The 25,736-nt window shown below is 34.8% G+C and overlaps 1 protein-coding gene across 1 annotated transcript; it reads left to right on the top strand.

The window, feature by feature from the left end:
• Nucleotides 1-22,433: 22,433 nt before the first annotated feature.
• On the top strand, nt 22,434-25,038 carry LOC127808388 (cysteine proteinase mucunain-like). The gene is made up of 5 exons (XM_052346911.1): nt 22,434-22,988; nt 23,357-23,592; nt 23,687-23,827; nt 24,166-24,621; nt 24,710-25,038. The coding sequence occupies exons 1-5, from the start codon at nt 22,517-22,519 to the stop codon at nt 24,803-24,805; spliced, it is 1,401 nt and encodes a 466-aa protein (XP_052202871.1). The 5' UTR covers nt 22,434-22,516; the 3' UTR covers nt 24,806-25,038.
• Nucleotides 25,039-25,736: the final 698 nt, after the last annotated feature.

The following is a 25,736-nucleotide window of genomic DNA, read 5'->3' as shown; positions in this document are numbered from 1 at the left end:
CCTGACATTCATCGTTTTAGATAAAATTCTTCACCTTCGATAGGACCTTATAGAAAGGAAGACCTTTCTCCGCTAACCAAGAGAGAAATCTCCCCAAAGCCATCATTCTTCCCGTTAGTCTTTGCACTTCCTTGATGTTCCTCAAGGATGGCATGTCCAGAATGGCTTTAACCTTCACTAGGTTCACCTCTATCCCTCGGTGATGAACTATATAACCCAAAAACTTTCCTGCAAAAACTCCAAAAGCACATTTGACAGGATTAAGTTTTACATGAAACTTACAAAGGAGTTAAAAGCTTCTTCCAAATCTTTGGGATGATGTTCAGCAACGAGCCTTTTCACTAGCATGTCATCCACATAAGCTTCCATATTCCGATCGAGCTAGTGTTGAAAAAGCTTAATCACTAGGTGCTGGTAGGTGACTGCTACGCTACCCTGCACATTTATTTATCAAAACTACAACCAAATTCATCAGATGTCAATCCTCTTATTAAAGCAGGTGTATGGCGATTATACTCGCTAGTGTGCGAGTGTGCGTGTAGTACAATTTTAAATTTATATTTCGGTGAGTTCGAGTCGATTCACAAGGAGATTATTTATGGATGAAAACAAAAGTCACAGAATATTTGATTTTAGGAGGTGATTAAAATGATCTAAATGCAAGAATTAAAACTAAACTAACACTGAATTTAAATAGCTTAGGTCAAGACAATTTCAGTGCCAAAATCAATTAATTCCCGATTTAATAGAAAAGATCGGTAATATTTATCTTAATTAAGTTTTGCAGATCTGTCAGTGATTTTACTTTAAGATAATGATAATTCTTGTTTAAGCAATATCCATACATGGCATGGAAATTCTAAGTTAAGCAATTACCATAAATTGAACTATATCCCACAGACAAAATTTATAGATACTGATTAATCATTTGGGCTTAGGTATGAAAACATTTCCAGGTCTAACAATCTCCATACGTGGCATGGAAATTCTATGTTAGACTTATGCTCTAATCCAAACTCAAAGATACACCATACACATACTGCTTAAATTGAATCAGATTAATATTACACATTTGAAGCGTAGCTTTCTTTGGGAATCATTGGCGTTGGACACTGTCCTTGCCTCAACTCAAGATTGGATTTAGCTATTCATCTTCATTTGAAAATAAATTGGCAAGAATTTAAATGACGGATATTAAAAGACAATATTTAACTGACCATATAGGCAGTGTATAATTAAGAGACAGTGATTAAAAGATAATTTTTAATCAACCATATAGGCAGTGTATAATTGAAAGACAATTTTTAACCGACCATATAGGCAGTGTATAATTAAAAGACAATAATTGAAAGACAATATTTAACCGACCATATAGACGGTGTATAATTAAAAGACAATAAGAATAACATAATACAACTATATGGAAACAAAAGTTGAAGATTCGAGAGAAAAATTCTAAGAACAAAACTATATAGAAACTAAAGTGAAAAATTTGAGAGATAAATCCTAAGAACACAACTATACTTTCATTATAGGAAAATTGAATGGTTACAAATACACCCCAAGTGCTCTATTTATAGGCCACAAAATGCAATGGAGACCACTCAATTATATAATTTAATAATACAAAATATCTAAAGAAAAATAAAATACCTAATTTAAAAATACAAAGATAAATAAAATATCTAATTACTTAAAAAGTTCGGGCCAAAGTGTAGTTCTTGAAACTTTGTGATTTGATGTAAGCGATAATATCATTCCAACCCATGATGTAAGCGATGATGTAAGCAATGATGTAAGCGATGATGCAAGCAATGATGTAAGCAACTTGTGGGACTTGGGCTTTTCCTTATTTTAGGCTTGGGCTTTCCTTGTTTTGGACTTGAGCCTTCCTTGTTTTGGGCTTACAATCCATATATTATATATATTATATTTATTTTATATATTCTTATATTAATATTTTTAAACCTGCACGCAATCACAAAATGTATAATAATATTCAATTTAAACCATTTTAAGATCAAAATAAGGGTGAAATTATAACAAAATTTTTACAAAATTGATCACTAATCACATTGTTACATCATCGCTTGCATCATCGCTTACATCATTGCTTACATCATCGCTTACATCATGGGTTGGAATGATGTCATCGCTTACATCAAGTCACGAAGTTTCAAGAACTACACTTTGGCCCGAACTTTTTAAGTAATTTGATATTTTATTTATCTTTGTATTTTTAAATTAGGTATTTTGTTTTTCTTTAGATATTTTGTATTATTAAATTATATAATTGAGTGGTCTCCATTGCATCTTGTGGCCTATAAATAGAGCACTTGGGGTGCATTTGTAACTATTCAATTTTCCTATAATGAAAGTATAGTTGTGTTCTTAGGATTTATCTCTCAAATTTTTCACTTTAGTTTCTATATAGTTTTGTTCTTAGAATTTTTCCCTCGAATCTTTAACTTTTGTTTCCATATAGTTGTGTTATGTTATTCTTATTGTCTTTTAATTATACACCACCTATATGGTCGATTAAATATTGTCTTTCAATTATTATCTTTTAATTATACACCGCATATATCGTCGGTTAAAAATTGTCTTTTAATTATTGTCTTTCAATTATACACTGCCTATATGGTTAGTTAAAAATTGTCTTTTAATTACTATCTCTTAATTATACACCGCTTATATGGTCGGTTAAATATTGTCTTTTAATTCCCGTCATTTAAATTCTTGCCAATTTATTTTCAAATGAAGATGAGTAGCTAAATCCAATCTTGGGTTAAGGCAAAGAGAGTGTCCAACGCCAATGATTTCCAAAGAAAGCTACGCTTCAAATGTGTAATATTAATCTAATTCAATTTAAGCAATGTGCGTATGGTGTATATTTGAGTTTGGATTAGAGCATAAGCTTGTTGGTTCCTAATGATGACAAATATATCCCAAGAGAGGGTGAATTGAGATTTGAGTAAATTTTCGATAATTTAAAACTTTGATTGATGGCAAAATACTATCTTTCAAAATATAGGATATATGTTTCGAAATAAGACTTTCTGTTAAGTAGGTTTCGAAACCTACTATATATGTTTCGAAATATACCTCATTGTTTTACAAGTTTCGAAATATGAAATGTATGTTTCGAAATCTACTTCACTGTTTTGCTTGATTCGAAATCTTTTACCTTGTAGTTCAAAATAACGATATTTGGAAAAGATGATTTATGTAATTAAGAGTATACCAAATATGTTTGTATATCAAAGATATGTTTTCTATGTATATGTATAAACTTGTTCTCAAGAAAACTATTTTAGTCTTTGATAACACAACTTATGCAAGCATGTGCAATAGGCAATAATGATACATGAAAACTAAAGAATACTTGCACACAAGATATATAATGATTCAGCACCCGCCTACTCCACTACCTTCAAGCTTACCCACTTGAAGGATTTTTCAATCCTAATCACTTTTTACTAGTGATTACCATAACAAGGGTTTTACCACGGTTCACCCTAAAACCTTACAAAGTGAGTTTTTACGGGCTCAATTCAAACCTAGCACCAAGTGAGTTTTTACGGGCTCAACTCAAACCTAGCACCAAGTGAGTTTTTACGGGCTTAACTCAAACCTTACACCAAGTGAGTTTTAAGGCTAAACTCTAACATTTGACACAATGAGTTTTAGGCTCAACTCAAACCTTTACACCACAATGAGTTTTAGGCTAAACTTAAACCTTACAACAATGAAGATAAATAAAGTTTATCTTTACAACCCAGTGGAATGTATAGCAATGAATATCTTACTAATATGGTTGTACAAACCTTTTAACTTGAGGTGAGGAGAGCTGAAGAGATGAGACTCGTTGTTTACACTTGCTTCTCTTTTTTCACATCACAGTGCACATCTAGGATCGTATGAATGGATCTTCTTGAGAGCTTGTCAAGCGGATTTAGATCACTTGTGCTTGTGTGTGTGTCTCTAGTGTGTGCTCACTTGTTGTGTCTTGTTGTCTCTCAATCAATCTCTTCTTGTCTTCAAATACCTGTTATTTATACCAAAAGATAGAAATCTGGCCGTTTATAGCCGTTAGAGACAAGGCAGAAAAATAGGTTTCGAAACATACAAAGTGTGTTTCGAAACATAGACAACAGGTTTCGAAACATACAAGCTTTCAGCTAGACAAAGCACTTAGAGACAATAGACAAGTAGGAGACAAACACTTATGCCCACTTTGAATATTTTAAAAGAACTCACATTCAAATTCAAATTTGAATCTCATAGCATGGAGAATGCATTAATAAAATGATGTGAGAAGCATACAAAAATGTAGCATACATGCATCTCGGTTTTCAAAAGATCTGCTGATAGAATGTTAGAGGTTTCGAAACATGACATGATGCGTTTCGAAACATACCTCTCTGGAGATGAGGTTTCGAAACATGATGCATATAGGTTTCAAAACATGATATGGACATTTCGAAACATAATCCAAAACCTAATTTGAAAACACATGCATAACAGAGATGTTTCAAAATAGCATACACTAAAAACGTTGAAAACCTTTTCAAAGGGGTTTCGAAACATGCATAGGAATATGACAGATATTCAGAAACATTTTGCATGAAAGCACAATCCACAGCATGTCCACATTTTCTTTTATTTATATTTTACCTCCATTTACTTTAATACATAAATGTAAATAACAAAGCACCCCCTATTTGGATTCAATAAAAATATCTAGAAAATCAAAATCCAAAACAATAAGAAAGTAGATTTCGGGTTTTAGTACAAACTTACGATTTTGCGATTTAACCACCTCCAAAATATATACTTTTTATTTTATGAAAAATTCATTAAAAATTGTTTTAGCACTAATGAATGTTAGATATCAAATTACCGGGAGATAGTTTTCTAAAAAGAAAACTCTTTCTTATATGTCTCCTTATAAGGTGCTAATCTTTCAGACTTAGTCAAAAACAGGGTTTTCATTTTCACAAAGTGATACATGATATTGAAATTGATATATATTGAAAACCACACACTTGACACACGACTTAGGGATTAAACCAATATATGTTTTTTATCATTAAAACTAATGTACAAAAGTACAACAACAAAGCCTAACATAGAATTTTCATACCACATATGGAGATTGCTAGACCTGGAAATGTTTTCATACCTAAGCCCAAATGATTAATCAGTATCTATAAATTTTGTCTATGGGATATAGTTCAATTTATGGTAATTGATTAACTTAGAATTTTCATGTCATGTATGGATATTGCTTAAACAAGAATTATCATTATCTTGAACTAAAATCACTGACAGATCTGCAAAACTTAATTCAGATAAATATTACTGATCTTTTCTATTAAATCGGGAATTAATTGATTTTGGCACTGAAATTGTCTTGACCTAAGTTGTTTAAATTCAGTATTAGTTTAGTTTTAATTCTTGCGTTTAGATCATTTTAATCACCTCCTAAAATCAAATATTCTGTGACTTTTATTTTCATCCATAAATAATCTCCCTGTGAACCTACTCGGACTCACCGAAATATAAATTTAAAATTATACTACACGCACACTCGCACACTAGCGAGTATAATCACCCTACACCTACTTTAATAAGAAGATTGACGTCTGATAAATTTGGTTGTAGTTTTGATAAATAAATGTGCAGGGTAGCGTAGCAGTCAGTTTTTGGCGCCGTTGCAGGGGAGATTAAATTTGGTTGAATTTTGTTATTGTTTTACTATTTTAAAAAAAATTAAAAAAATAATAATTAAAATTTTATTTTCAAAAAATATATATTAGAAAAAACAACTAAAAAATAATAAAATAATAATAAAAATATAAATTAAAAAAATAATTAAAAATTAAATTTAAAAAAAAAATTAGATAACTTTTAGTTACTAAACAGTGCAAGAGACTACGGTCAGGTATGATTATTGAAACATTAATTGATTCATTAGCATCATTATCTGCCGTTGAATTGTCATTTCCATATTCTCTATGTCTCAATATTTTAGCATGTCTGTGACTTCTAATGCATTTGGCCATCTCGATCCTAGTGAGGGGAGGTTTTCTTTTAACTAGAGTTAGAGAGAAAATTCTTATCTGTTGGGCTACGACCCAGATTTTTACACTGATTATCCCAGTTCCTATGACCATTGGAATAATCCTTGTAACAATGACTATGTGTTCCAAACTCATGAACCTTTTCGTCCACCACCTCACCAATTTGAGTTAGAATAAGGGGTTAGATTTGATGTTTATCAACCTCAGGATGAAAAATTTTTAGAGGACACCCTTCAGGAGTTTATGCAAGGTTAAATGAGTTTTAATGCACAAATAGTCGAACTTCAAGAACAAACCACTTGGGCCATAGGTGACATTTTAGAACAATTGACCGAGTTTACACAGACCTTGAGCGTGAGTAAACCTGGTGAGTTTCCAAACCAACCTAATCAAAATTCCATAGGTCAAATGTCTTGGGGAGGAATCATCATTTAATGCACCCATAGGTCAAGAGTCGGTCCAATCTACACCCATCCCTAGGAATGATGAGCCAATTGAGAGACTTAATGACTCTAGGATGGTACGAGCAATCATAGAAGAAAAATTGAGCCAAAATGATGTGAAAAAAGAAGAAGTCTGGGAGAGAAGAGGATAAAACCCAAGAGCCCAAATGTGAAGATACCATGGGCCTAGCCAAACTTGAGCCTAAATTTATGTCTTTTAGGCTAGTCTATATTATTAGGAATCAAATTAAACCAGACATGTGTGAGGTCTTTGTGCGAATTGATGTGCCATACTCTAATGTAATAAAACCAACACCTCCGGATGACATATTTTCAAAATATGTATGTGCATTTATGAGAAAAACCAACACCTCCGGATGACATATTTTCAAAATATGTATGTGCATTTATGAGAAAAATCAATTTACATAATTTTGAAAATAACTCTAAAAGTGGTGTAATGAATGGGAGTTATTATATGAATAGGTGGGAAACCACTTATTTGATCCTTAACTGGAAGAGAAGAAAAAAAACTCTAAAAAAATATAATAAAATAATTTTTTTTAATAAATAAATAAATATATATATATATAAAGAAAGATAAAAGAGGAAGACAGACTTAACGCTGATGACAAACACTTTTCTCGGGCAGTGCAATCACACTGGCCTATAAAGAAAAAGGACACACTACCCTATAAAGAAAAATGAGATGCCAAATGTTGAAAAAGAAGAGTTGAAAGTTGAAGAAAGGAGACGCCAGACATGACCCTACACTTGTGGCACGCCTCGAGCCAAGTGTGGTTGTCGGAATGGTGACTTCCACTACCCTATAAAAGACCCCGTATCTGCATGAGGCAAGCCACACTTCTTTGAGCTCAATCTTCTCTTCTTTGTGTTGTTCTTCGATCAGGTACTCTCGTCCCTTTTATAAGATTCATAGTTTAATTTTACTTTCCTTTTACTATAGTTGTGTTTTAAAAAAAAATGGATCTTCAGCTCTCGAAAATTCGCAAGTACTATCCATCTCTCCCACAAAATGATTTAAAAAGATTTATGCCACTAGGTGTGAAAGACTTAGGCTTTTGATGTGTAAAAATATCCCTGAAGATATTCATTGGTTAATTGAAGCAAAAGTTCGATTTCTTCGCGAAAGCTCACATAGTTTTAAGCACTTTCCAGGATTGAGAAAGAGTAGTTTTTTGAAAAAACAAAGAGCAAAAAGATTAAATGGTTGTCACAAATGTGCTCGATGGACTTGTAACACACGATGTAAATCTGTGGGGTTTACTTCCATAAATCGAGAAGATAAAATTAGTTTCATAAAGGATGGGCTGAGTAAGGAGTCCTTGGATAATATTCGATTGACTCTTGAGACGCATCCGTGTGGAATAGTGCAACAAGAACTTCTTTCTTTATGGACCCAATTTAGAAGTGACCACCAACGCTATAGTCTTGAGAATTTGACTATAATTGACCCCGTTTACCAATTTCTATGAAAATTGGATGGGAAACCTATCCCCACTTCATAGAAGGTGTTTAAGCCGTTTCTGGACGTAAAACCATAGGAAGATGTGAGCCACAATCACAACTATTTGTATATACGCATGATTTTTGTTTGTGTTTATTTATTGGTGAATTTCTATGTAACTACTTTTGATTGTCAAACCTCTTTAACCAGTTCTACTTTCAGGGCATACATAAAGAACTAACATAAATGGAAGGCCAGCTAGTTCGTTGAATCAATACCATATGTGTACTATGTGGCTCTCAACTTGTGAGCGATATTTGATACACACTTGCAGCAAGCGAACTTGGCCTAAAATTGGGAGAGAAAAAAATTAATTTGGTATATGGAAGGGGAAGTCGTGGATTGAATGGATGTATTTCACAAGTTACACATCTTGGAAAATCATATGTGGTAGGTGTAATGCCGATCCCTTTGGCTGATCCACAGATTTCCAGGTATACACGCGGTCAACTTATAAGAACGACTTCTATGTCTAAGCGCATGGCTTGTAAGATTTATCAGTCAAACGCCTTCATTGCTTTTCCAGGAGGTTTTGGTACACTTGAAGAAATCTTTTGTATAATCTCCTAGGCTAAGACCAATCTCCATACCAAACCCATTAGACTTTTAAATATTAACCATTTTTTCGATGGATTGCTCTATTTTCTTAATCAGGCTGTGGAACAAAAGTTCATTTCTCTTTCAGCAAGAAAGATTCTCATTTTTGCATCCACCATTGAGGAGATGCTAGAAAAATTACACGCTTATGTTCCACAACACGATCCTTACGAGTCTCGGATAAACTGGTCTAAGACAATTGGAAGCAAGCGACAAAGGGGTCCGATTAATTTAGATTTATCCCTCTAAGGAGGGCAAGTCTATGATAAGATGACTGAATAAGGAGTACTTTTATGTACTCTTGAGATACATCTGTTTATTTTGACTTGCATGAATTTATTTTATGTTATGTTTTAAAAAAAATTATGGAATGCTATTAGGTAAGTCTATGATAAGATGGCTGAGTAAGGAGTACTTTTTGTACTCTTAAGACGCATCTCTTTATTATATGACTTGCATGAATTTTTCTTATTTCAGTGTGAAAAAAAAAATATATATATAGGATATTCTCACTCGTTTGTTGAAGATTTAGCAGTTCATAGTAAACTTACAGACTTGTGGAGTTATAGGTATTCCTAACAACCCTATTTTACTACTATAAGTTAAGTTGGGGGAAGTAAGGTATATTTATGAATTATTTAGTCCATGTTTAACTGTGAATTTGCAATTACATGTTTGTAGTTTGGTGTGAATTGTTTACTTTTATTTACTCCTATTAAAAATTAAAAAAATTATGTGTGCTTTAAATAACACTATCCTTAAAGCTTTGGAGTTATACACTAATAGCCAATTGAATTTGTAGTATGAATCATGTATGCATTAATTTCTTATTTGAAAATGTAGATGTATGGGATTAGAATAGGTGATTTGCATGCATCGGGTGTTTAATAAATTGAAATTGGTTTATCGGTCATAAAGTCAAAGGCAATAGTAATTAGCTGATTAACACACTGCATGATCCCTCAACAGAAATGGAGACTATTACCCGAGTAAGTGTTTGGGCCTAATAATCGTTAATTCTGAGTGAAATAACACTTACTCTAAATGCGCTTTATTGTTTATCTCATCTTTTCAATAGTTTCAAAACATCAATTTGCTTTGAATGTCTAGTATGATAGTGAATGAATTTGACTGGTTTCAAACTCTGAAATAGTTGACTGAGTAACATCATTTTGTAGATGCATGATAGGGGGATCAATTTCTTTCAATTTGGGCCTATTAACCTTTTTCTTTCTTTACATTAACCTTCCTTGCTAGTTCATTTGAGTTGTTCTTAGCACAAGTTCTTTTCTTACCTTCATTTAAACCGTAACCACATGAAGTTTGTCTTACCTGGTGTGCTTTTAAGAATCAGTCTATCTTGGAATTTTCATATAAAAAAAAGAACAAAAAAAGAAAAGAAAAAAAAAACAAGGAAGTTCTCTTAGTTATTCAGCATAAGTGTTTCAAAATAAATGCTAAAGAAAACATTACATCCAGTTTGAGATTAGTGTTAAAAAAAAAAATCCCGACACACCCTTTACACAGTTTACCCTTTTCTTTGACAACATGTATTAACTCATAGCCCCATTACAACCCAATCTGGTCCCTCTTGATTCTATAAATCATGTGATCTTAGGATTCGAGTTAAGAGTAAGGAATTTTGTTTAAATTCAGAAGTTATTTATCTATGGCATTATTCCAATCATGAAGCTATGTTTAATTCCCTATTCTTTCATGAAAATGCGTTCTTTGTATTTAGGATTGTAATTCCCCACTTTTCCAAATACATAATGATGCAAAATATAAGCTAACATTGCCGCAGGCATTATGGAAACCCTTACCAACGGAAGTATTGGATCGAACTTGAAAGCTTAATCAAAGCTAAATAACTGGGGTTTCCACTATAGTTCCTTTACAAGTATGATAAATGCTCACGACCTCCAATATTCCAATAGATAATACATCATTGAAGGTACAATTGCAGGACACCCCCACACACACTTCTTATAACCTTGAGTATCCTAGTTGCTATTCACAATGCATCATTCAAAAACTTCCAAAATCCAACAAACAACTCTTACCATGTTCAATACATAGTAACCCCGACTTACACCCTCAACAACATATAAGGTGAATCCAAGCCTTACATAACCCCATATTTATATAATCGTGATACACAAGTCTCAAATAAATTCAAAGGTTACATAAAATCCATAGCACTGAATACCATGAAGTTAAACTAAACATCAGCCTCCTCGTAGCCTTTTCTCCTGCTTGTCTCCGGGGTACCTAGCATGCTAATATACCTGGGACGTGGAATATCCCAAGGGTATGAAACACCCAAGTTAGATAATGACATCTAAGTGAGTGACTCAGAAAATAAGAGTACATGCGTGCAAATGCAATAATGCCATTATAAAATCCACCCTTGTGGTAGCAATGCCAAGATGTTGCAATCACCCCTGCAGTCATCATAGTCACCCCTGGCTCACCGTAAGAGCACGATTTCTTCCATGATGGCCCAACAACTAGTCACAGTCACCAACACAAACATGATATATGACAAAGCAGAAGGAATATGCATAGCCAAGGGAAAATATGACATGTAAGCCACAAAGGCATGATATGCAATCTATTATCCACACACAAGTGAAGCAACAAATGCTCAAAGTGTCACAAAACATGCAGGAATCACTCACCTTGATCGGTTACCTTAGGAAGCACGGTTTACAATGAGCGGAATGGGTTTTCTCGCATTTTTTCTTACTGCTTGGCACGAACTTCGAGAAAGACCCAAAAATTCTGTCAAGGCTTATTCTCCCTCGACTTTCTCCCTTCTTTTTGACAACATTTCCTCCCTTAAACTCCCTTCATTTTCCTCCTTACTTGGTGCCCAAAATGAATAACCCCAAAGCCCTTATTTATAGGAAACTTCGGCGAACCAAATTGCGCCACGTGTCGCGTCATCATTCCTTCCATGAGCATCCAATTAAAATATGCCACATGTCCCTAGGGATTTGTGCCTCCACGTGTTTAATTAGATTTTCAAGATTCCCCATCATTACATCTCACATGGTAAATTATATTTTCTACATTTCCCATTATTACAACTACATCCCACACGGTTAATTGCACTTTCCACATTTCTCATCATTACACATCAAATCCTATCTTCAAGTGGCTAATGAATACTTGCCACATGTCCTTAGGGATAAGGTTTAGAGACTTTTGCAAACTTGGAAGCTAAGTAAGCTTTTCCTTAGCCAATCATGCAATGCCACCTTAAAGGGTCATTATGAGCCATCATGTGACCTTATCTTATCTTCCAAGTGGCCAATGGTTGATTGCCATGTGTCATTGAACATAAGGCTTCATCATTTCTCCCATGTGCATCCAACCCAAATGCACCACTCGTCTCTTAATTGAATTTAATAGAGTTTGGAACCCAAATCTCCATTTGATTTGAATTTGAAATCCATGATACCTTGAAGAGATATTTTTAAGGTTTCAAGAACTACACATTAGCCCAAACTTTTCGGATAATTTTCACTTAGACCCTTGCAACTTGGTCCTCTGGCCATTTTTAATTGCATTTTTTGGTCCCTGAAAAATGGATAAATTACACTTAGCACCCTAAGATTTTAGGTAAATTACATTTTTACCCAAACTTCAGTATTTACGATTTTTCAACTGGTTCAAAAACTGAACCTTTGCCTCAAGGCTTTTATAATCCCTTGAAAAGACCTATTTTCCCAAGTATTAGAACCTAATAACTTCAGGTATTACATCATATTTGAGTTTGAAAATCTGGGATGTTACAAGGATGACACCAAGTTTGAACTTGTTTTGCATTTACTCTTAAAACAATGCACCCCCTTGTGTGTACACCAGAGGAATTGTTTTTTTTATTGGAGGGAAAATCCATAGTAAGATTTGAAGTCGAAACTTTGATGAGGGAGTAAGGTAGAATGATGGTCATCCTAATTGTCGTTCCTAAGATTGTATGACCTTTGACCGAAATCTGATTTAGAATATTTGACTGTATGACAGATAACTTATTTTGTTCTATGTATTTCGGTTTCGAATTTGAAAATTTTATATTCATGTGATTATTGTGAATAAATTTGGCTAGTGTAAAGTCTAATTGCTATGGGACTAGCAATGTTTAAGTTGGGGGGTGTGATTAGTGATCAATTTTGTAAAAAAATTGTTATAATTTAACCCTTATTTTGATCTTAAAATGGTTTAAATTGAATACTATTATGCATTTTGTGATTGCATGCAGGTTTAAAAATATTAATATAAAAATAAATATAATATATATAATATATGGATTGTAAACCAAACACAAGGAAGGCTCAAGCCCAAAACAAGGAAGGCCCAAGCCCAAAACAAGGAAAAGCCCAAGTCCCACAAGTTGCTTGCATCATCGCTTGCATCATCGCTTACATCATGGGTTGGAATGATGTTATCGCTTACATCAAGTCACAAAGTTTCAAGAACTACACTTTGACCTGAATTTTTTAAGTAATTAGATATTTTATTTATCTTTGTATTTTTAAATTAGGTATATTGTTTTTCTTTAGATATTTTGTATTATTAAATTATATAATTGAGTGGTCTCCATTGCATCTTGTGGCCTATAAATAGAGCACTTAGGGTGCATTTGTAACCATTCAATTTTCCTATAATGAAAGTATAGTTGTGTTATTAGAATTTATCTCTCAAATTTTTCACTTTAGTTTCTATATAGTTTTGTTCTTAGAATTTTTCTCTCGAATCTTCAACTTTTGTTTCCATATAGTTGTGTTATGTTATTCTTATTGTCTTTTAATTATACACTGCCTATATGGTTGGTTAAATATTGTCTTTCAATTATTGTCTTTTAATTATACACCTCCTATATGGTCGGTTAAAAATTGTCTTTCAATTATACACCGCTTATATGGTCGGTTAAAAATTGTCTTTTAATTATTGTCTCTTAATTATACACCGCCTATATGGTCAGTTAAATATTGTCTTTTAATTCCCGTCATTTAAATTCTTGCCAATTTATTTTCAAATGAAGATGAGTAGCTAAATCCAATCTTGGGTTAAGACAAGGACAATGTCCAACGCCAATGATTCCCAAAGAAAGCTACGCTTCAAATGTGTAATATTAATCTGATTCAATTTAAGCAGTGTGCATATGGTGTATCTTTGAGTTTGGATTAGAGCATAAGCCTAACATAGAATTTCCATGCCACGTATGGAGATTGCTAGACCTGGAAATGTTTTCATACCTAAGCCCAAATGATTAATCAGTATCTATAAATTCTGTCTGTGGGATATAGTTCAATTTATGGTAATTGCTTAACTTAGAATTTTCATGCCATGTATGGATATTGCTTAAACAAGAATTATCATTATCTTGAACTAAAATCACTGACAGATCTACAAAACTTAATTCAGATAAATATTACTGATCTTTTCTATTAAATCGGGAATTAATTGATTTTGGTACTGAAATTGTCTTAACCTAAGCTATTTAAATTTAATGTTAGTTTAGTTTTAATTCTTGCGTTTAGATTATTTTAATCACCTCCTAAAATCAAATATTCTGTGACTTTTGTTTTCATCCATAAATAATCTCCCTGTGAACCGACTCGGACTCACCGAAATATAAATTTAAAATTGTACTACACGCACACTCGCACATTGGCGAATATAATCACCCTACACCTACTTTAATAAGAGGATTGATGTCTGATGAATTTGGTTGTAGTTTTTATAAATAAATGTGCAAGGTAGCGTAACAGTCAGTTTTTGAAACCTATATAATGGCAAATATATCCCAAGAGGGGGGTGAATTGGGATTTGGGTAAATTTTTAATGACTTAAAAAACTTTTTGCTTACAGGACACTATGTTTCTAAACTTGATGGAGAATGTTTCAAAACTAACATTTCTGTTGAAAATGTTTCGAAATATAAATGAGTATGTTTCGAAATCAAGCTTACTGGCAGGTATGTTTCGAAACCTTACTCTCTGATTGCAAATATTGAAACTCCTTTAGTTTTTCAAAAACGATTCTTTTGAAAACATGATCAAGGATAAAAACAAGTAAGAATGAGAAATCAAGTACACACAAGATTTATAGTGGTTCGGCACCCGTCTACTCCACTACCTTCAAGCTTACCCACTTGAAGGATTTGCAAACACAATCACTAACGACACCAAGGGTTTTACCACGGTTCACCCTAAAACCTTACACAATGAGTTTTTACAGGCTCAACTCAAACCTTACAACAAGATAAATAACACTTATCTTTTACAACCCAACAATTTGAATATAAATAAACACCTTACCAAATAGTTATTACAAACCTATTGGTATGGAGTGAGGAGAGCTTGGAAGGATGAGAGCTTTGGTTTCAGTTTTCTTTTCCTTTTCACACCACAATGCACATCAAGGAATGATTGAAAGGATCTTCTTTGAGAGCCTGTTAAAAGAGCTTCGTTTGCTTGTGCTTGTGGCAAAAATCTCTTAGAGATGTGTAAACTTGCGTATGCTTGTAAGAGAGTGTCTTCTTGTCTTCAAAAACTGATATATATATATATATATATCAAAATGGTAGCTTTTTTAGCTAATTTTAACCATTAGAGACAAGATAATAAAATAGGTTTTGAAATAACACATTTTAACACATATGTTTCGAAACACACATACCATGTTTTGAAACATACAGCTTTTACAGCTGGATATGCACCAAGAAACAGAATGAGTGGAGGACATCTTTTAAAAATAAAATGATTTTCTTTTATTCTCTACTTATAACATATATGAAATTAAAACATCAGGGTATGGAGACTATTCCAAAAATAGGCTTTTCATATAGCATTTGAAATAAAGTGCAAAAGTACAATAGATTTTTAAATATTCTTCTAATAGAGTCAGATGTTTCGAAACATACTTCTGAAACATGATTCAAAACATGTTAATCAAGGATTTTAAATACACTGCTGTCAGAGATGATAGAGGTTTTGAAACATATGCATAGATTTCAAATAGGTTTCAAAATACAGCATATAAACTTAGCAAAACCTGAAACCTTGTCAATATATATTTTGAAACATGTATAGAAACATGAAAAAACAAATGTTTCGAAACATGAAAACTTAGTTTCGAAACTTGATGCATAAATATTAAATTTATTTCAAATATAACATAACTATGTTTCGAAACATAGAAAGATGGTTTCGAAACATGACACATGAATTTTGATTTTTCAAACATTTGAGCTTTCGTGCCAAAACACTAATTATGCATGTTTCGAAATAGGAAAAACTTATTTTGAAATATGAGATTTTCATAAAAAAATTTCATTCTAAGGTTGATTTTTTATCAAACACATTTTCTCATATATCAAAAAATATGATACAACAGTTGCTAGGAAGACCCTGCACCACATTGCCTTGGATGCGTCTTGCACCATCATATGGGAAGTAAAAAGATTCAGGTGATCCATTGGGTCGGAAGTCCCCACATAGGGCTTGATAGCCGGAATGCGAAGATGCTCAGGCGGCATCGCAGCCATGATCTCTAGGCTAAGGGGTTGATTCACCACAGTCCCCCGAGACTCTCCTTGCTTCGGCTTCAAGGCCGCAATCTCCTTCTCCAATTGACGAAACCTCATTTCTTGCTGCTGTTGGGCATACGACATGCTGGAAGACTCTTCGACCTCCCCATGTCCATCTTCTTAACCCCTTCCTCGGGGGTTTGCTTCGCTCAGGTAAGATCCTTCCTCTAGTGGGGGCTTTTCCCTCCCCCCCCCCGTTTGAGAATGATGGGCCTGTTTGTGGTCTAGGAAGCCAGTAAGCAACTCCGTCAGGCGCTGGACCTGATTCTCCAAAAGTGCGATCCGATCAGGCGGGGGAGGAGGATTATCTGGACTATGATCCCTTCCCTATTGGCTCCTCGAACGATTATTCTGACTCGGCTTTGGGCGGGGTTACCCTCAGCCGCCCTAGATTGGTGCTTTATTGTTGCCATTGGACTAAGAGATATATATCTTGAACGTCGCAGTAAACCAGAGTTGGAGAGACAAAAAGAAAAATCCCTCGGGCCCACAGTGGGCGCCAATTGATGATGCGGTGGCTGATCACCTTCATCTGCCTCAGACCATGTACCTGCAATGGAGTCGGGGTCTTGCTCCCCCAGGATCACTCCGACGTTCAAGTCAGATTACCAGATTAACCCAAGCTCAAAGTATGCAGTTTCGAACTTAGAGAAAGAAAATATTGGATCCCCTTACCCCTTACTGGTCCTCCCCCTTTTGTCCTTCTGCCAAGGTAAGGATTCTTTTTCAAATTGTCGAGATCCCTATCCCGTTCTTCGCGGAGCTGGGATCTTACCAATATGGATTCCATAATCATTTTCGAGGAGTTCGGGGTTGTTTCTATTTCCATGATTCTCAGTGTGATGGTTGATCTCGAGGAATCTGAAGAATCTTCGCTGAGCAACTAGCTAGCCGGTGCGGTGAGGCGTATCTGCCACGTGTCGTCTCTAGGCTTAAGTAAGGTGACGTCATGGGAGTGGCTCCTGAGTGGGCACGTGTCACTGCTGCCAATGATTATATTCTCGGGGTATTGAATAATCATGGACCTGAGGGTATTTTCTCTTATCACTCGACTAATTTCATAGTTAGGCGAATATTATTTAGATCACTTGTTTAAAGCTTTTAACTCAATAAATACTTGAATATATTCAGCATATACTTTATTCATTCTTAGAGTATTCAAGTATTACTCAATTAAACTGATAAATTAGTCGAGTGTGAACACTTGTTACTCAACTAATCCTTTTCTTATTTGATTAACCTTAAGCCCATTCATGGTTTTACTCGATTAATAGTATTCGAGTATTATTTTGAGAGTTGGTTAAAATTAACTTTCCCAAACATTTTTACTCAATTGACAGATGAGTTTACGCAAGTAAGTAATGTGTTACTCGATTAATACTAGGTTTTACTTGATTAACAGACTTAGATTTCATCATAAAAACATAACTCAACACCTATTTGAAGAAAAACAAATTAAGAAAAGTGTTTGAACATGCACCCTTCCATTCCCTTCCTCGGGCCACAAAAAAAAAAAAAAAAATTAAACTAGAGTTCAAGGAGTTTATGGTTCATTCAATCCTATATATTAAGGTAAATTGCACCATGTTGTTTGGGTCATTTGTTAGGAGACCCCCTATTTTTTAAAAATACTTTTGAATGTCCCTATAGTTTATATTTTTTGCTTAAACATCCCTTCCATTAATTTTAAGAAATAACAACTTTAATTAAAATTAAATTAATTCAAATTAATCTTTAGCCTCACTTTAATCTATTTTTCTAATTAAAAAATAGAAAGAAAAAGGAAAACCATAAGTAGTGGTTGCAGATAGCAAACTACTTTCTAACGTTGCTTTGTTGTTGACTGTCGTTGTCTTCTTCTTATTGATCTTTGTGATCAACAGCGTAGACAGAGAGTACGGAAGGGAAGGGGATCGATTGATCTAATCTCAATGCCTACATCTTCTTCTTTTATCATCGATGTTGTTTGTCTTTCTCTTATTCATCATTGATCAATTGATGGATTTGATCTAAATGTTGCCAATTGATGGATTTGATCTAAATGTTGCCAATTGATCAATGTTGTCAATTACCTCACCTTTAACACCAATTTTGCTGCCTCTAATGATGTGGCCCAACAAATTTTCCTTTCATGATGATTCTAGTTGGTTGATAGGAACCTATAACCCATTGTCTAGATTTTGGGGCGGGAATGAGAGAAGAAGAAAAAGAGTCGACCAAGAAGAAGGAGAAGAAAAAGAAGAATTATTGGGCAAAATGATCAAAATGAAGAAGAAGAAAAAAAAAAAAGAATTAATAAAGAAGATAGAGACTCACCGATCATTGTTGACAACAAAGAAGAAAAATAAGAATAATGCTAGCGATTAAGAATAAGATGCAGATAAACAAATCAAATCCATTGATACCTTTTCTTTCTCTTTTTACTTCTTTATTTGTGGTTGACAACAGAGGAAAATGAAGAAGAACTGTCGCTGACAATGAGAATGTGTTAAGAGTAGCTAGTTGTTAGGCGCGACAATTGCTTGTTAGTTCTTAAGTTGTTTATTTTTTTATTAAAAAAGAAATAAAGAGTAAAATTAAAGATTAGTTGAATTTAATTTAATTTTAAGCAACATTGTTATTATTTGGGATGACCGTTCTTGCGTGGTCTTCGGTGCTTGTATTTTCGATTACATCAAGGTAGATAAATCGCAAGTTAAACCTCTGGTCCTTGCGTAAGGCGAGAATCGAATTCGCAATCCACCAGATTGACACCGGTATATTACTCATCTGACTTCTCGACTTATGCTTTGAGGGCCAACATTGTTATTACTAAAAATTAATGGAGAAGGTGTTTTAAGCAAAAAAATATAAACTATAGAAATCTCTAAAAATATTTTTAAAATACAAAAACCTTTCTATAAATAATTAAAAACACAAAAAAAATTAAGTACAACTTAACCTATTATTAATTAGTCTTGGGGTAAGGAAGGAGTATAAGGTGTAACGAAAGACCAACGTGCACATGCTTCCAATCCCCTTTACTAGGCGCCTAAAAGCTAAAGTAACGAAATCACTTTGCAACTACTTTATGATATGATATCGTATCATGTCCTTTCCCCCGCAACAATATACATTCCCTCTCTCTCTTCCTCGATATTAATTTATTATGAACAAAGTTTAGACAAAGCTTGCTGAGTCATTAAAGAATTACCGACGCCAATTTACAGCAACTCCTCGCATGCCCTGAAAGAGCTCCTTTGGCCACGATAAGTTCCAGTTATTTATTTTCCATTCCATCCACGCGATGCTCCTTGATTAATGTGATACAAGCATTATGACTGCATGCAGTAGAAGGCTGGGATTTTCTCCTATTGGTTGTTGGTTAATTGACTTAGTCAAAATAAATTATAGGCGTGGCGGCTGCGTGGGTTAATCCATTTTATTTGATTTCGGTTTGTTTATTCTGTTAAATAATATTAGTGGGTTGATTTGTGGTTAGTGTTTTCTTATTTTTTAGTTTAGTAAATTTATTTTAGTCTATTTAATAGGCCTTTAATTTGTATTAATGATTATGAAAAATTAAAAAAACTAAGATTGCGTTCTCTTTACTATTTTCAAGTCATTTTTAGTTTTCAATTTTCTAAAATAGTGAAAACGCGTTCTTTTTGTTGTTTTTAAAAATACATTTTTAAAAACAAAAAAAAAAGATTATAAAGAAAACTTAAAACAACAAAAAATTGTTTTGAGCGTTTTCATCCAAAACAAACTCTAAACTCAAAACATATTTATTTATTTATATTTTATTATTATAATAAAAAAATATTACAAAATTCATTAACTTTAAAAAATATATATTTTTAATAATATATTAACATTCAATATTTATAATTTATTGAATAATCAAATTTATTAAATAAAATATCATTAAAAAATTATTTTTAAAATTTCAAAGAGAACGCGTTTTCTAATTTTCTGTTTTGAGAAATAGTTTTTTAAAATGACAAAAAAAAATGCGTTTTCAATTTTCTAAAAATAGGCTACCAAAACAGAAAACTGAAAATTGAAAAGAAAGGGAACGTAGCCTAAATCTTTCTCATAAATTTTTGCTCTACAGCTTTTCTCCTCTTTTCTTCACTATAGTTATGTAGTTTTTCTCCTCTCTTTCATTGCAATTCAACAGGTTTTCTCCCCCTAAATTCAATCTTTGTCATTTGGTATTAGAGTTAGGTTCTGACCATGGACACTTACAACAAAATCAATATTAAATTTTGTAATGAAGTTCACGAAATCTTAGCTCGACACAAGTTAAGCATCAACCAAATTCATGCCACCTTGCAGACGATGTTAACTAAACTTCAAGCTCTCTAGCACTCATCAAACCCAACCACTCGCCAAACGAAACCAATCCCTTTGTAGTTGAAGGTTCTTCTTGAACAAACAACACCAACGACCGCTCCCATCAACACCTTAAATTGTTCTTTCCAAAATTCAGCGGTGAATATCCAATGGGTTGGGTTTATAAGGTAGAACAATTCTTTGAGTTTCAAAGCATTGAGCTTGGTAAATAAGTTCAAGTAGTCTCTTTCCATTTAGAGGACATTGCCCTATAATGGCACCACTGAGTGACAAAATTTCGTGGACCACTTACTTGGGGAGGAATTCACCAAAGCTTTACTATGTTTCAATCCAACTGACTATGAGGACCCCTCTGAAGCCCTCACTAAAGTCAAGCAACTCACCATCGTTTCTTCGTATCAAAAAGAGTTTGAGAAGCTTTCCCACTGAGTCGATTGACTACCGAAAACATTTTTAATCGGTTGTTTTATCGCAGGCCTCAAAGATGAAATTAAGTTGGACATCAAAATCAAACAACCCCGCTTGCTAATCGATGCTATTGGGGTGGCCCAACTGGTTGAAGAACATAATGGCTTGCAAATAAAAGGGGATAGTTCATTTAGCACTCCACCTAAGTCAGGAAACAATGATGCATTAAGAATTTTGTGTTCCTCACTTGCGCTTAGGACTAGCACCGACCCCATCAATAATGTCAGATCCTTCAAAAGAATTACGAACCAAGACACTTGAGAGCACAAGAAAAAAGGCCAATGCTATTTCTGTGATGTGAAATTTCTTTTCAGACATCGATGTTAATGATCTCAACTACTCCCTTGAAGACCTACCTTAGTTTGTCCTTGCGGACAAGGGGGGGGGGGGGGGGGGTGTGATTTTCTTCTGTTGGTTATTGGCTAATTGATTTAGTTAAAATAAATTATAGGCATGGTGCTACATGGGTTAATCTATTTTATTTGATTTCAATTTATTTATTCTGTTAGATAATATTAGTAGATCGATTTGTTGTTAGTGTTTTTCTACTTTCAAGCTTAGTAAATTTGTTTTAGTCTATTTAATAGATCTTTAATTTGTACTAACAATTATGAAAAATTAAGAAACCTAAATCTCTCTCGTAAATCTTCCACTGGAGCTTTTCTTCTTCATTGCAATTCGACAGTTTTTCTCCACTCTTCCTCAGTGCAATTCAGTAGATTTTCTTGCCCTAAATTCTACCTCTATCATAATGATGGTTGGTCCCGCTTCGATTCGCGCGACACCAATTGATTAATAGTGCCGTGACCGTGTGTTTCAACTTGATGGGGGGTAAAATAAAAAATTGGCTACAACTTACAACGCATATGTGAATGTGATTAATGCTTAGATAAAGATTAAATTAAAAAGTGGTACAAACGTGAATGATGACTCCTTTATTTTAATTACATTTATTATTTAAACATTTATAAATATTCATTATAATATTAATACCCGTTTTAATGTACAATTTTGGTTTTTCCATCACATGTACGATTAAAATCATATTATTCTGTTTATACAATATATATATATATTAAGATTATCATCACTGTCACTTTGTCCGAGTAAATGAGATCCAGACAAAAATATTAATGTATAAAGATTTTTGCAGAGAATAATAGAGTTGAGCTGCCACGTGCCCGCATATGATTCATATAATCTTTTGCCTTAGCATTTCTATCAGATAAATACATATTTTTGTCATTTTATTTGATGATGATACATAAAAAGTAATGATTTTATCTAATTTAGGGATTGGAGGAGGCAGGTCAATTTCCTATTTGGAGATAATAATATATATTAAACCCACCCCATTTCTTTATCTTTATAACCCCACCCCCACCTTGTCAACTGCCAAGCTCATTGCTCCATACCATCTCCCAATATCCCTCCCAGATCTCTTACAGAAGCTAAAATGGGTCCGTCCAGATGCTTCATCGCCATGGCCGTCCTCTGGTTCGTCACGCTCTTCGTCCTTTCATCGGGCTCGGACATGTCGATCCTCAGCTCCGCTGAGAAATCTAGCTGGAGGACCGACGACGAAGTGATGGCCATCTACGAGGCCTGGCTGGTGAAGCACCGGAAAAACTACAACGCCCTGGGCGAGAAGGAGAGGAGGTTCCAGATCTTCAAGGACAATCTCCGGTTCATCGACGGTCGGAACGCCGAGAACCGGACCTACAAACTGGGCCTGAACCGGTTCGCTGACCTCACCAACGAGGAGTATCGGTCCATGTACTTGGGGACCAAGTCCAGTTCCCGGCGGAGCCTTTTGAGGTCCAAGAAGAACCACCGGTACGCTCCCGTCGCCGGCGAGGCGTTGCCGGAGTCCGTCGACTGGAGGGAGAAAGGTGCCGTTGCTCCGGTGAAGGACCAGGGGGACTGTGGTACGTTAGAATGACAAATTTGCCCTTTCTTTATTCCTTTTGTCTTTTGTGCGTTATATGTTATATATTAATATTAATATTGGAATCATTATGGCATTTGATGTTATAGAAAACCTTTGAAAATTGCAACCAATCAGGCTTTTGGGCGTTCTTGACTTCATGTTAAGTTAGGTTTGTAGTCTACATTTGTTGGGAGATCACTGGAGTATAATTGGATTGTTAACTTGGGGGTGGTGGTGTTTTCGAATTTGCACTATATTAAGCACAAATAGCCTAATTCCTTTACAATAATTTACAAAGAAGAAAAGAATGGTGAATAATGACTTCGATGATATATTAACATTTGTACTCATTTGTCGGAAATGCAGGGAGTTGTTGGGCGTTCTCAGCAGTTGCTGCTGTGGAGGGAATCAACCAAATAGTGACCGGCGATCTGTTGACGTTATCCGAGCAAGAACTGGTGGATTGCGATAGAGGTTATAATCAAGGATGCAATGGCGGCGACATGGACCTTGCTTTTGAGTTCATTATTATCAATGGTGGCATTGATACTGACGAAGATTATCCCTACACTGCTAAAAATGGTGCATGCGACCAATACAGGGTTAGTTTCATTTCTTCGACTCAGTTTTGAGGCCAAAATATTTACATGGATTCTATCTTCAATTGCTGACAAATGACAGTTTTTCTTTATGTAGAAAAATGCAAGAGTTGTTACAATTGATGATTATGAAGATTTGCCCGAGTACGATGAGAAGGCGTTGCAGAAGGCAGCAGCAAATCAGCCAATTAGCGTTGCCATTGAAGGTTCTAGCATGGATTTCCAGTTCTATTACTCGGTAAGATTCTATCTTTTTCCTTTGTTTGATATAAGCCATTGTTAGGTGGCAGATCAATGCTGCAGATCAATGCTGCTGATTCGACATGGATGAAAGTTACCATTGACTAGACTTACTTTACACCACTGTTGTTGACTTAGAACTCTTGCCATTAATTTGCTGTAATAAATTTAAGATTTTGTTCCCAATTAGGGAAAAGACGGTTACCATGAAGATGTTAGCAAAATATGTAGATATAGTCTAGGAATCTAGCAGGGTAGTGGTATAAGTTTCTTAGAGAACAAGTGATCTTTGCCTGAGTAATCCAATCTCTTTGATGCTACCATCTCTCTCTTCAGGGCGTATTCACAGGAGAATGTGGAACAGACCTAGACCATGGTGTTACCGTTGTTGGATATGGTACAGAAAACGGCTTGGATTACTGGATTGTGAAGAACTCATGGGGCGAGGACTGGGGAGGAGAAGGTGGTTACATTAGGATGGAGCGTAATGTTGCTAGTATTTCCGGTAAATGTGGGATAGCAATTGAGCCATCTTACCCCATCAAGACAAGCCAAAATCCTCCCAACCCCGGCCCAACTCCTCCCTCCCCTCCCGGTCCCAGCCTAGTCGTCTGTGACGAATACTATACCTGTCCCGAGGGCAACACTTGCTGCTGCGTGTTCGGTTTCTCCATTGAGTGCCTCTCATATGGTTGCTGCCCGTATGAGAATGGCTCCTGCTGTGATGACCACGAATCCTGTTGCCCCCACGACTATCCCATATGCGACCTAGCTGCCGATGAATGCTTAATGGTAACGCTCAAAACACCTTTTCTCGTCTTCATTTGCATTTGTAACTGCGCCGCCAGTGTAACTTAAATTTTCTTTTCAATGGAAACAGAGCAAGAACAACCCGATGCGGATGAAGGCAAAAAAGCGATTTCACGCCGGGCCTCGTCGAATTTCTGTGAATGATGGCAGAAAGAGCAGTGCTTAGGAAGGATTATGAGCAGTTTAGTTACTCTGAGCAATTGCCTCATTTCCACTCCGTTGCATATCAACAACAAACTGAGGATCTTTTCAGCTTGTGAGTCTTTGCTGATATGTACATACCCTGCTTTGGATTCCAGATTATGCTTAATGAATAAGGTTATGTATACTTGTAGTGACGCCCATACTTTATCCCGTGGGAATAATATTCTTATCGGCTTCTGCTGATATCTCCCGTTACATCATTATTGCCGTTTTGATTTCAATGCATTCTCCTACTCCCTAATATTGGAAGGACTTTAAAATGGGTGTTGTGCCACGCTGCCCTTCATCTACACTGGCCAATGTTATTTTCTCAATATGGGCCAAGGCCCACAAGTTTGTTTTGTTCAAGCCCAAATCAAGCAAAGTCCCCAAATGGACCTAGGCCTGTCCACGGTTCCAAAATTGCCGGTTCCGATTCTACCTTTTGGTGGAATTGGATTCGAACAAGCGGAACTGACATTGTCTATAAATCAAGCAAAGTCCACAAATGGACCTAGGCTTGACCACGGTTTCAGAATTGACGTTCCGGTTCCACCTTCTGGTGGAATCAGAACCAAACCACCAGGGAACTGGAACATCTAGTTCCCTAATGGTTTGATTTTAATTTTGGTTCGAGCTCATTTAATAAAAAAAAAAAAATTAGACTTAATTTATATAAATTAAATTGCATATATATTCTTTTGGACTTTAAAGGAATGAAAACTCACCTAGTTCATTTAGTATTTAAATTTGTAACTCCCTCAACTTAATCGGAATTAGTTTCAAAAATATCAATTATTGTGCATGTGATCATAATCTCATATAAATCTTCAATATTATTGTTGATGATCTCTTACTGTATAAGTTTTGCTTCGATCCATTAATCCAGATAAGCTTATGACTCAACTAAATTT

This window comes from Diospyros lotus, chromosome 8, assembly GCF_014633365.1.
Source record: "Diospyros lotus cultivar Yz01 chromosome 8, ASM1463336v1, whole genome shotgun sequence".
Classification (NCBI taxonomy): domain Eukaryota; kingdom Viridiplantae; phylum Streptophyta; class Magnoliopsida; order Ericales; family Ebenaceae; genus Diospyros; species Diospyros lotus.
Note: the sequence above shows the minus strand (reverse complement) of the source record. Positions and strands in the feature narration are given on the sequence as shown.

What these genes read in the sequence shown, in the direction of transcription:
- LOC127808388 (XM_052346911.1), top strand. Translation starts at nt 22,517, where the DNA reads ATGGGTCCGTCCAGATGCTTCATCGCCATGGCCGTCCTCTGGTTCGTC. An exon ending in GTGCATGCGACCAATACAGG is followed by an intron (nt 23,593 to 23,686) that starts GTTAGTTTCATT and finishes TTCTTTATGTAG; the next exon opens with AAAAATGCAAGAGTTGTTAC. An exon ending in CTGCCGATGAATGCTTAATG is followed by an intron (nt 24,622 to 24,709) that starts GTAACGCTCAAA and finishes CAATGGAAACAG; the next exon opens with AGCAAGAACAACCCGATGCG.